The sequence below is a fragment of the Lates calcarifer genome, linkage group LG18, assembly GCF_001640805.2.
Source record: "Lates calcarifer isolate ASB-BC8 linkage group LG18, TLL_Latcal_v3, whole genome shotgun sequence".
Lineage (NCBI taxonomy): Eukaryota > Metazoa > Chordata > Actinopteri > Centropomidae > Lates > Lates calcarifer.
Genome location: NC_066850.1, coordinates 815540 through 827537, shown reverse-complemented (window position 1 = coordinate 827537; position 11998 = coordinate 815540). Strand labels below are relative to the sequence as shown.

The window sequence follows — 11998 nt, the reverse complement described above, 5'->3', positions numbered from 1 at the left end:
TCCAGTTAGCTGCTTGTTGAGTAGATGTCCGTTATTCTTACAGTTGCGTTACAGCTAGATTTGCATTTTTAGGAATTCATCAGCCCGGCAGCAGTGCAGAACAACAGCTGTCATTTGTGAAACAGCAGCATAGCATGCATACATTAGCAGGACATGGAAAGGTCAAAGGGCCTGAGTGTTGTGACTGAGAAGCTCAAGGGATATTCTGTAACTCAGTGTTAAAGGAACACATGCAAACCCACATGCATGGCCATTTTGTTGTGGTTCGCAGACTGGTATTATACGCCCCTCTGTCCGTCCTGAGAATAAGGTCGTGAACTCTGTAAGAGGATGATGCAGTGACCACCCTGAGTGCACAAACCCCGTCTATAAGCAGGAAGTGTTGATGAATTTTTATGGAACGGTCCCTCTGTTGACAGTTTGACAGATGTGACAGTGATGTATTTGAGGGGAGGAAGTTTTATTCTTAGGACACTTAGCTGAAGGAATGCATTGTGCACACTGAGCTGCTGAGTTTGGGGAGGCTGTGGATCAGACTGGTGTTCGGAGTGAGGAGTGTTCCCTGCATAGATGAACTTTCTAACCAAACCTTTCATTACGTCTAGTTTAAGGCCGGGTTTTCTATTAATTAATCTGTGCTTTCAGCTGCGTCATAAATTGATAATGAATTTTCAGGACTCCACAAAGATGATTTGACTTAAAAATCAGTCTAAAAGTCTAAACGATTTGCTGTAATGTAAAATGAAATTGTAATTTTAATTTTAACAGCTGCACTGTGGATTTAGGAGCTGGGAAACTCTTCCAAGACACACGCTCCTATCTCTCAGTCTCTATAGCTGTTTTGCTTTCACTCTCTCATCTGTCCCCTCTCTTTGTATCTGACTCATCGTCTCCTTCACTCTTTATCTCGCTTTCCCTTTTCTTTCATCTCAATATGTCTGAAGACTCCATTTATTAATCTGCAAATCCTTTTTTTGGGGCCTTGTTGACTTAATGTAATCCCTCTAACCCAGAAGCTGCTACTACTCAGTAGCTCTGACCTACTTCTTTTATAGCTTTTAACTTAATGTAATGGAAATAATATGTTCCTTCTACCAATACAAAGTCAGATCCATCAATAAAACGACTAACTTATGGTGGCTAAGTTTAGCTTTAGCTCTGTTATGCTGACTTTTCTCTACTTGTGCTATTTAGCATTAGCATCCTCAAATGTTGCTTTGCCTCATTTATTACTGTAGAGCTAAGGTTTGCTAACGTTAGCAAACATAAGCTACTGGTCTCTCTAGTCGGTTTCAGTCGTTTTCCATTATTAGTGAGAACCACCTCAACTCAACGTGGGTGGGGTCGTCCCGAAACTCCCGTGACGTCATTTGAATGCGTTGTTTCTGTCGCCAGGTTTTAAAAATGGCGGTAACGTCAGTCCCTGGTCAATCAGCGACCTGCAGTCTGTTGACGTCACATTTTCAGCTCGACTCAGCTCGCTTGGAACCCCGGCCGAGTAGGTACTAAAAAAGAACCTGGTACCAGGTACTACCACCTAATGGAAAACCCTAAAAAAGAGGAGAGTCAAGTAGGTGCCAGTGGAAAAGCAACTGAAATGTATTGCACTGAGCAAATGTGTGTTTTACTCATCGAATCCAATTTTCCGTTGTAAGAGGAAGAATGACTTATTTCTTCTTTCAACAATGACAGACTCAGTTTAAAGCCATTGTGTGCTGCACAGCCCACAGCTTTTTATGTGACCCTGTGATATTTGTTTAAATCCTGTAAATGTTGATGTGTCCTCGGTGATGTCAGTGGCACTGACAGTGAGTATCTATTGTTTCCCCTTCACTCGTCGTGCATTGTGAATTGTTCAGGCAAAGTGCGCAAAAGCCGTTTGAATACTTGCTAACTAGAGTGGGTGTATTGTGAATGTGTCTGAGTGGGACAATGCGTCCGTGGTGTTTGGCCGGTAAGCTGACTCACTGATGAAGACGGTGGCTGTTTCCTGTCTTTCTATCTAACAGCTTGACCCTCATACTCATCCAGTAACCAGAGAATAAGAAAACAGTCTACATACTTCAGTGAGTTGTATTGTAAACACCAAATGGCTATATTTAGACCTTAACACATAATTCAACCAACAACAGATCATATGTACAATTTTACAAGAACACAGTGAAGTAGACGTCTTATCAGTAAACAAGTCAACTCATTTCCAAATTAAAATACAAAGACCGTTATCTATAATGCATAAATACTTTAAAAAAAACGTAAAGATTATTAAAATGTAGAGCTGTTACTGCAGTGCAAATTTCCAGTATATTTTCTTTTTTATGAGTAAGAATTCAGTTTGTTCCTCGTCAGTCATCCCAACATGTTTTCACCTTCATCACTGTTGGTCACTCCATCATCATCGACATCCACAGCAACGAATGGACCTCTTTTTATCTCTGCTATTATCGTAGATGATGTGGGATCTCCACCTGGAAAACGATAATGGTGGGATAATGTTTAAATGGCTGTTTTGTTGAATGTGTGTTGTGTAACGTATCAGCGGCGTCTTTATCGCAGCTCCAGTGAACAGTCTCTATAAATACCTTCACTAAGTGGCAGGAATTTCACAGCTAGCAGACCCTGCCATCTGAGGGCAGAGCTGATTTTCCACTCTAACAAACTAACAAGCTGTGCTAAAGCTTCAGCCGAGGTAGTGCTTGACGAAAAATAGAAAGCACTCACAGTAACAACACAGACGTGCCCAATTTTCTTTGTCTTATTGTTTTACTGTTTGTTTTCCATCCCTCTTCTCTGTTTCAACTTATTTTTCTCTTCATGGTGAGAGTACTAGCCCCGGCTGTGCTGACATTATTGGCCTCTCTGGACTGTCTCTTGCTGTAAAAGCATTGTGATCATGCCACAGTGCAGTGCTGGCTGGTGGTAAGTAGCCTTTTGCCTGCCTACCCCTGAGATGAGTCAGACACCACTGACTCTGTGTCATCCTCATCTAAATTAAACTTCCTACTTGTCCAGTTTGCCTATAGAGGGACTCTAGTGTCTAATTGAGAATGTTGCTCAACAGCTTGTGGATGAGGAATGTTCTTTTCATCCCTCTTGTTGCACAAATCCTTCCACTCACCCGTCTCAGGTTTCGGATGCTGCTGCTGCGGATGGACTCCATCAGCTGGTCGTGGGCCGACCTCATTGGCGTAGACGGCCTGCTGCCCTCCTCCCCTCTCCTCTCCGCCGACACGGGCCTCAGGGCGTTCTTGAGCTCCTTCAGGATGCTGCTCGTCTCGTCCCTCCCGGACTCCTTCTCCTTCCCCTTCTTGCCCTTCTTCCCTTTCGTCTTTGTCGCCTTCTTGCTGCTGGCCTCGTGCGCCTTGATGACCTCTGCGATCATCCTGGTGGGCTTCTTCTTCTCTCGCTGAGGAGGAGGCATGGGTGGAGGAGGTGGGGGAGGAGGAGGCGGTGGAGGTGGAGGAGGAGGAGGTGGCGGGGCCGGAGGGGTCTGTTTTTTAGCCAGGTCGCTCCGGGGGAGTTTGGGTGAGGACCAAGGAGAGGCTCTGGGTGAGTTGTAAGGTGATGAACTAGGTGTTCCTCTCTAGAAATGGAAACAGGGGAACAGATAAATACAAATACATAAAATGCGATCTGATATCTCTTTCTGGGGCAAAGTTACGAACCAGCGCAGTGGTCCGGGGGTTAACAGCTCCCTCTGTCGCCCCCTGTTGGCCCTGCTGCTGCCTCTGCTCCTGCAGCCTTTTCTGTCTCTGGCGGTCCTGGTTCCTGGTGAGGATCCCCGTCATGCTCATCCTGGGACCAGGGAGGTTGAACTGGTAACCCAGCTTGATCAAGGTGTAGTTTTCCCTCAGAATCTTCACCATCTCCATCTCTACCTGTGGGAGGCAGTTTAAGAAAGGAAGACATTTTTGTTTTCTCTGCGAGGATGGCCTTTATTGGTGAGGGAATCAGAATGGGTGGTGGTGGTGGGGACTAACCTGTCCTCCACACATGTGTCTCTGGTTGTGGAACCGAAGCTCGGTCAGGGTGTTGTTTCCTGGAAGCGCTTGAACCAGAGCCATTACGCCCTTCCCGGTCACATAGTTGGACTCTATATTCAGACTGGTGATGGACGAGTTCTCCTTCAACATCTTAGCAATGGCCAGAGCCACGGGGTCGTCGGCTCGGGTGTTCGCGAGACTAAAGACCCGCACATGTGTGTTGGACCTCAGTGCTTCAGCAAATCGGATCAGGGTTTCCTAAGATGTAAATTAGAAAGTAAATCCACACCATTTCCATGAGACTTCAAAACAATATGATTGTTTAAGGGCCATTGATTCTCCGCAGCACTACCACCACATAGAGGTTAGGGCAACACTTCATTAAGGCCAGTGTTAAGATGTCAACACTAGAGCTTCAACTTTACCCTCTTAGCTATTACCCACCGCCGAGTAAACCACAGGAATGGTTTCAACTTTAAGGTGCTGCCAGAAAACAGAAACCTTGTCAAAGGAAACCATTCATTCATGTTCATTTTCCAGTCATAGGAACTGTTTGTACCAAATCTGTAAGTATGCCCTCCATTACATAACCATGGTGAGATGCCCTGTTCTAAATATAAGCTGGGACACAATCAAAAGTGACTCAACAGTAAAGAGCAGGACACTAGCAAGCTGGAAGCTAACACATGTCTACCTCTGACAAAACTCTACCACTGTTAGCTAATCCACTGTTTTGGTGGACAATGTAGAACTTTACTAGATATCTTTTTTTACCTTTTTTTTTTTATACCTGCTTGTGTATATGATCCTTCATAGGTTTATTTTCCCCTAGTCCTCCACTAAAGGTTAATAAGGTAATGAAAGGTAATGAAACAATAAAAAAGCATGAGTCTTGTTCCAGTTAGGAAGGAGAAATTACAAATATTTCCAAAAACTGAAGAATTCTTTTAGTGTGTTTTGCTGGTCTGTATTCGTACCTGTGAGATGTCGTCAATATTGTTGAGATTAACCTCTGTGAGTTCAGGGTCATTGCTAAGGACTTGTTGAAGAGCTTCGTCGACAACAGTCGGGTTTCCGGTCGTGCTGGTGTCGGCAGGTGGAGGAGGAGGAGTCAGTCTAACGGGCTCCACCCTCTGAGGTTTTAGTAGCTTTGGGGTGTCGGCCTGAGATGTCCCAGAATTATTTGAGGGTTCAGGTTTTGATTTATTATCTTGTTCCTCCTCCTCCTCCTCATCTTCCTCCTCCTCTGTTACAGCTTCCTCCTCTTCCTCACTTTCCTCTTCTTCTTCTTCTTCCTCTTCCTCTTCCTCTTCATCCTCTTCATCCCGTTCTTCCACTTCATACTTCTTCTGTTCTTTTTCGTTTTCATCATCTTTTTCATCCTCTGCTTCACTGTTTCCTTCTGTCACACACTCCTCTTCTTGTTCTTCATCCTGTGTTTTGATAAAGTCCTTCAGTGGTTGAAATACAAAACTGTAATTATGAGGATTTGTTTTCTTTAAAATTTAAATAACATGTATGTTGTAAAGCTAAAACAACACAGATGGTTTTAAAGCAGCTGTAGGTATTTGCTCTGATTTTCTTTCCTTTTTAGCACTTCAAACATCTGATACAACTTCAAACAACCTCACTTCGCCTCTGGCACATTTTACAAATGCCAAGCAAATCTAATTAAATGCTATCACTGACCGGTTTGGGGCTTCCTCCACCTATCTCGTCCTCCAGCAGTCTACGTGTCTCGTTTTCCCAGTACTTCATCAGGGCCTCTCTGCTGAAAGTGCCTGTCGGGGTCTTGTCCGTCTGGTCTCTCTGTCTGAGTCCTATGGGCACGTTGGCGTCTGGATCGATATCCGCCAGCTCCTTTTCCAACTCAGCCAGCTCCTCGGGGCTGAGGGAAGCCAAGAGCTCGTCCTCATCGACATCTTCGTACTTGCTCAGCTCTCGGCGGTACCCGAAACAACTCATGGCCGAAGTGTGACTAGCACAGACCAGTCCGATTCAGTTTAAACTAACACAGACAGACCAGTTCTTGAGTCGCATGTGACTCAAGCGCAGAGAAGTGTGGGGTTAGAGATTCCAACAAAAGATTAAGGTCCGCTGTGAGGTTGCTGGAGATCGAAGGACATAAGAGGTCATTGGAGTCCAGTCAAGGAGATACTTGCCTAGGGAAGTTGTTTGGACGCACTTGGTCTAGTTAAAAGGTGCTTCTGATGAGAGTCCACTCCAGTCTGAACCAGTCTGCCCTGGCTGATTGTGTCGCTGTGAGGAGGAGGCTGCATGTGTCGGTGTCCTCTCCTCTCTAATCTCCACAGCTGCTGTTTGGGCCTTAAGAGAGGGATCAGAGGGGGAACGTAGCAAAAGTGTGGGCCCCATGATGCAGCGTCTTTTTTGGGAGGCAGTGTTCTGAGAGACAGAGCCACAAAAAGCATGTGAGCTCAGACACTGCGTGGCCTGTCAACGTAGCAGTCTGTCACCGCGGCCTGAGTGGCTTCGTTCATGGCCAAAAAAGACCAACGCAGCCCAACAGATACACAGAAGAAGAAAGATACACAGAGATAATGTATCGCCCCAAAACACGGCACAGGCTCAATCTCTGCACGTCCATCAGCAAAGAGGTGTCGGCACGTCTGCCATTGTTATCGTCACTGTTCTGATCTGGATGATTATTAACAGCAGAGATACAGCACATGTGGAATGAGCGGGACGAACCAACACATAGCAAGAAGACATACAAACACAGCAACAGGTTTTTGGAGTTTTTATGCACAAACGGCTCAAGGGATGGCCATGATGTGTCAGCTGGTCACTCCACCACCTGAAATATCTCAACAACTACTGGATGGATTGCCATGAAGTTTTATACAGACATTTGTGTCCGAGTTGTGTCCTTTAGCCTTTCATTTACTTTGGTTTATGATTAGACTTGTACGGTTAATTAACAATTATTATCATGCTAACACTCTAAACTAAGATGGGAAACATGGTAAACATTATATCCTGCTGCATATCAGCATGTTAGCATGCTGTCATTAGCGTTTACCTAGAAGAACAGCCTCACAGAACTGCTGGCTTGGCTACATACTCTTGTGTATAAATACTTTCACCTCTTTTGACCTTTTAAATGGATTACAAAAGTGTGGGGTTAGAGTTATGTCAGTAGAATAATGTGCAGTAATATTAAATCTAGTTTGGGCATTTAATCATTTTGGGGAAGTAAAAATATCTGTTGCATCAAAGGATTTGTGTTGGAAAGTAGCTTGACCTCACAAAAAGGTTGATTATTATTTTTGGCTGTTTTTATTTTTCTCATTTTTTAAATTTAGGTCTGGTTTAGAGGAGATTTACTCGGCTGGAAGTTTTAGAAACGCAAAACCTGCAGCGTGGTTAACACTTAGCTCATCATCAGCGTCATCACTCCAAATCTCCTCCAGTCTGGCACAGAGAACATAATGAAAGAACAGGAATTATGCTGGTATATTAAGGGCTTTTAAACAGCTTATAGCTCTGTTTGTCCTGATCTGCTGTTGAGTGATGAGTCACAGTTTCCGACCCAGTACAGAAAAGTTGTATTAACAAGTACAGAAAGGAAACATATATATTGCCGCTTTGGTGAATTTAGCTTTAGTCAGTAATGTTCAGGATACACATCACTGCATTCGGATCCAAAACATCCCAAGACTTAGACCTTTTTTTTTAATGTCATTTTTTATTACAAAATACAAAACATTCTAATGCTATTTTTTAAGTTTCAACCCTGTAATGATCTAGGATGGATGTCATAGCTGAATATTCTAATGAGGACAAGGGAGATGACATGTTCTTATTAAATAAGTAGATCCATAACTGTTTAACCTTTTGTGACACATGAAAGGAACAGTCACACACTGCAAGCGAGACAAAATATATACATGAAAGAAAAAATATATTCAAATATTTAAAAGTGCTTTTTCACTGTGATTGTTTTAGTCACACAGGAAGGAATCAAATGTGTTTCATGTGGAGGAGAGGTCGCCGTACAGGTCGTACTCTCTGTAGGTCAGGTAGCTCTTCAGTCTTGGAGGAAAAGGAGCAGCAGCCATGGCTTCAGGGTTGTTCAGCGTCCTGAGGCTCAAGCGTCCTCTGATTACCAGCCGACACAGGTGCTGCAGAGACCGTGGTTTGCCTGAGGACACGTAAACAGACAGATAACCTCAGGTTGCATGTTAAAGCAGATCCATCCCTTACTTAACATCGAGTATGTTAGCGATGAGTTGGAAGTTTTACTCAGCATGTCAGAGATCTCATCCCACTCTGGCTCCCTCTCCAGGATGCGTTTGAGGTCGGGACAGATGCTGACGTGGCTGACGTAGTCCAGGAGCATCCTCACCACCTTGCCCACCAGATTTGCCAGCCATGACACCGACACGAACTCACAGAACTGAGAGAGGAAAAAACCAGGGATGTGGTTCAGGGCATGTGCTGGGTTACTGGGTATGAGGATGCGTCTTTCTGTATCAGCTCTTACTGAGATGACGTTAGCTTGACTGTATATTTGATAGGCTTGGTTATGGAGCTCAGTCCAGGTACTGTCCATTTCTTCACTGTCACCATGGCAACATTGGAAACACCTATCAGAGACAGCGTAGCAGAGATGAGACTAGTTACTAAAAATTCCAAAAACATGGAATCCAACTATAGAAAAACTGAAGTTGTAGCTGTGTTACTTCTAATTAAATCTATTAAATCGGTTTACCATGAGGCTAAATTTAAATCTGCTGTGGTGGGAACATCATCCTGCTGGGGGAGGCCCCTGACATTGGGGAGTGTTGTTGCCGTTGGAGGGTGTGTGCTTGGTTTGTGACATGTAATATTTAGGTGGGTGGTACGTGATAAAGTAACGTCAGGACCAAAGGAGATGATGGATGTTATTCACATCATCCACCAGTGGTCATCATGTTATGGCTGATCAGTGCACGTACTTGTTAGCTTGATATCCACTGTTGAGCAGGAGTCGCAGCATCACATGGTCCCTGAGGCAGTACTGCAGGGCGGTGGGGAACACTGTGTTACTGATCACTCTGAAGTAACAATTCACCTCCGCTCCATAGGACAGCAACAGCTGCACCAGCTCATACCTGCACAGAAAAGGTCTAAGGTGACTGTGACGTAACCTTGCTACGACCTACAGAGTCGTTTTTCTTTTATGAATGAAGATTCACACACTTAAACACATGTACACCATCCACCTCTCAGCTCGTATAGCGACCAGGATGCATCGCAGTGGGTCCAGGTCTGTTTTCGCTCCAGCTGCCAGCAACATCTCCAGCACAGGTTACGTCACCGTTGCAAACAGCAAAGTAGAGCGGACTCTTCCTGAGGTCCCCGTAGTTCTCTGTAATAGACAAGCTGTTTAAAGCTAATGCAGACTATGAGTATAAATTATTGCTGCATGTATTGAACAGAAGAGAAGCTTTTGTGTGATTAAGAAAGTCTCTGAAGGACTACGCCACTGGTTTGAATGTAGCTTCAGCTTGAACTAGCTCAGGGTTTGATCCTGGTGTTATGCATATAGTCCCCTATACACATGTCTATATGCATCCAGCTGAGCCCTACCAGAGATGTGTGTTCCCAGCAGAGCATTGACATCATATCCTTTCTGTATAAGCAGCTCCAGACACTCGACCTGTCCCCCGTCAGCTGCCGAGTGGACGGGGTTCTGTCCCGAGAGACGGATAGCTTTTTTTGTGGTGATGGGGATGAGAGTCCTCAGGACTCTACAGTGAGAGAGAGAGAGAGAGATGAGGGGGTTGCAAACGGGAAGAGAGAGAGGGACAGTGATAAACAAATGCTAGAGGATGAAAACAGGGCACAGAGAAAAATGTTCATTAGATTGTGGTTTGAGCTGCAGTGTTATTCAGTGATGGAGCTGAAAAACAGCCATAAACAGAAGGCTCTTTGTGGAAATGACTACAGTGAAAACACTGCAGAGCTGTGAGGTGGAGAGAGAGAGACGTGTTTTAGTCGACAGTTTGATCAATTTGGCTGCAAAATAGCAGGAAAGGAATGTTAATTTGGCCTGAGCGATTTCTTTCTTTCAGGATTTCTTGACATTTTTAAGTTGTTTGCACTGAGAGTATTGTCATATCTGGTGTGTGAGGGCGGCTGGGCGTTCCTGTGGTCAGTGCACGTTCACACAGCCTCAGAAAGTAAAGGTTAACTTGCAGTATGTGTCCTTCATATGCAGCTCTGTGGATGGGCAGCTGGCAGGCGTAGCTGGCCACGTTTGAGTTAGCACCGTGCTCCAGGAGCAGCTTGACACAGTCCAGGTTTCCAGATCCAGCTGCATCATACAGGACTGTGTCTCCGTTGCTGGCCTGGGCACTCACATCGCCACCTAGTGGAGGACAGGAACGACACAACACGGTTTAATGAGTGGGAGAAACTGCTGTGTGGTGTTACTGCACTGTACACTACACACCCAGCATCTGAGCGTTTACCATGCTGTATGAGTATGTCCAAAGCTTCAGTGTTGCCGTAATTAGCTGCGATCCCCAGAGGCGTCACCCCATGTCCGTCTCGAGCTGTCACTTTGGCTCCATGGCGAAGCAGCAGCATCAGAATCTCTGGACAGCCCGCCTGACGTGAGGAGGAGGAGACAGGAGGAAGTGTTAAATTTAGCCTTGTCGTTGAGCTCTGATTCCCTCATGTTTCAGCCTCCATCACCTTTGCAGCTTCATGGATGGCCGTCCACTTAGTGAGACACACCTGCTCCACAAAGGCCCCACCCATGATGAGCATTAAGGCCATGTCGTATGACTTCTGTCTCACTGCTACAAAACACAGCGAGTAGAGGTTAACTGACAAGGCTGTGAGTGTGTAAATGAGATGAGGCGCTGTGTCGAGTTTGTGTGTGTGTGCTACCGATGAGCAGAGGAGACTCGTTCCTGCTGTTGGTGTTGTGAGGTGAAGCCCCGTGCTGCAGGAGCATCCTGACGTTTTCCACCGAGCCGGCCTCGGCCGCCAGAGTCAGAGCCGTGTCCCCATCCTCCGTCTGCTCCTCCAGGGTCAGGTCTGTGGATGTCACCGCCACTGCAAACACACCGTTAACAGTCCGTTACAGCCGAACACACTCACTCACTCTGCTTCTATCTTACATCTGCCTGAATGGTTTTATCAAGCTGCAGATGCTGGATGCTCTGATCGTTGGACACTTCTGACACCCAGCCTCTCACCCTGCAGCACCACACGCAGGATCTCCTGCTGTGGCTGCACAGCTGCTGTGTGCAGCAGCAGCCGGCCCCTGCTGTCGCTCTCTTTGAAGGCAGACACACAAGCTGACAGCTCCTGCAGCGCGAACACGTCACCTGTGGAGACCGAACAAGAGCCGCACAGGACACACACAGGAACACATTTATAATATTCATGAGCAACAGCGTGTTTGTGCATCTACACATTTCATCTGTTTGTAGGTGCTTCTGCCTAATGTTACCAGCTACTGTTTACTCCAACACCACAGGGATAGATAGGAGCCATACCTTTGTAAATGGCTGACATTATCCTCATAAAGGCTTCACTGGGCTCTTTCCTAATGAACAGGAGAGTTCAAACGCTTTACAGTGCTGGGATTGATTCAGTTATTTCTGAGATTTCCTGTGCAATCTACACAAGGATTACTAAAACAGACTGAAGAGGTATTTCAGACATTCAGGACTCTTTCCTACCTGTTTATCTGTGATGAACACGGCGGCCTGAAGGCATCCTGAATGCTCTCTCGAATGGCAAACTCAATCAGTTCCTCGTCGATGCCTTCCTGCTCAAAGTCCTCCATCTCTACATGAAGGATAAAATGTTGGTTTGCATGTGTGTCCTTGTAAACACTGAGCTTCTGTTACATCTGTCATCTGTCACTTTGTCCAGCGCTGCAGGCAGGCAGCTTGTTAATCAGTGCAGGGCTTTCTGGCACCGTTCATGCTTTAAAAGGTGGATGTGAGTAGATCAGTGTGAATCTGTCTTATCTGATCGTGTTAGTCAGGTCA

The 11998-nt window shown here is 45.5% G+C and overlaps 2 protein-coding genes across 3 annotated transcripts; both read right to left on the bottom strand.

The window, feature by feature from the left end:
* Nucleotides 1–2055: 2055 nt before the first annotated feature.
* On the bottom strand, nucleotides 2056–7196 carry lmod2b (leiomodin 2 (cardiac) b). 2 transcript variants are annotated; one of them, XM_018687416.2, is made up of 6 exons: nucleotides 5673–7196; nucleotides 4961–5434; nucleotides 3981–4241; nucleotides 3666–3878; nucleotides 3119–3583; nucleotides 2056–2468 (listed from the first exon to the last, which is right to left on the bottom strand). In XM_018687416.2, exons 1-6 carry the CDS (start codon nucleotides 5946–5948, stop codon nucleotides 2442–2444), a joined length of 1716 nt encoding a protein of 571 aa, XP_018542932.1. In that variant the 5' UTR covers nucleotides 5949–7196; the 3' UTR covers nucleotides 2056–2441. The 2 variants fall into 2 exon arrangements, with proteins under 2 accessions (XP_018542932.1, XP_018542933.1); XM_018687417.2 differs by having other exon boundaries at nucleotides 4961–5416; nucleotides 5673–7193.
* A 473-nt stretch (nucleotides 7197–7669) lies between these two features.
* asb15b (ankyrin repeat and SOCS box containing 15b) lies at nucleotides 7670–11996 on the bottom strand. Its single transcript, XM_018687414.2, is given in 14 exon segments — nucleotides 7670–8145; nucleotides 8247–8400; nucleotides 8488–8590; nucleotides 8942–9097; nucleotides 9209–9285; nucleotides 9287–9354; nucleotides 9576–9736; nucleotides 10185–10356; nucleotides 10460–10598; nucleotides 10686–10792; nucleotides 10884–11051; nucleotides 11195–11326; nucleotides 11498–11547; nucleotides 11684–11996. Coding segments are annotated over 14 exon segments (1764 nt in total). The 5' UTR covers nucleotides 11791–11996; the 3' UTR covers nucleotides 7670–7975.
* Between the last annotated feature and the right edge of the window lie 2 nt (nucleotides 11997–11998).

Bases quoted from the DNA above. Each gene is read 5' to 3' on its own strand.
- lmod2b (XM_018687416.2), bottom strand. From the start codon at position 5,948: ATGAGTTGTTTCGGGTACCGCCGAGAGCTGAGCAAGTACGAAGATGTC. The intron at 3,584-3,665 runs GTTCGTAACTTT...TTCCATTTCTAG, and splicing joins ACCCCCGGACCACTGCGCTG to AGAGGAACACCTAGTTCATC. The intron at 2,469-3,118 runs GTGAGTGGAAGG...ATCGTTTTCCAG, and splicing joins GCATCCGAAACCTGAGACGG to GTGGAGATCCCACATCATCT.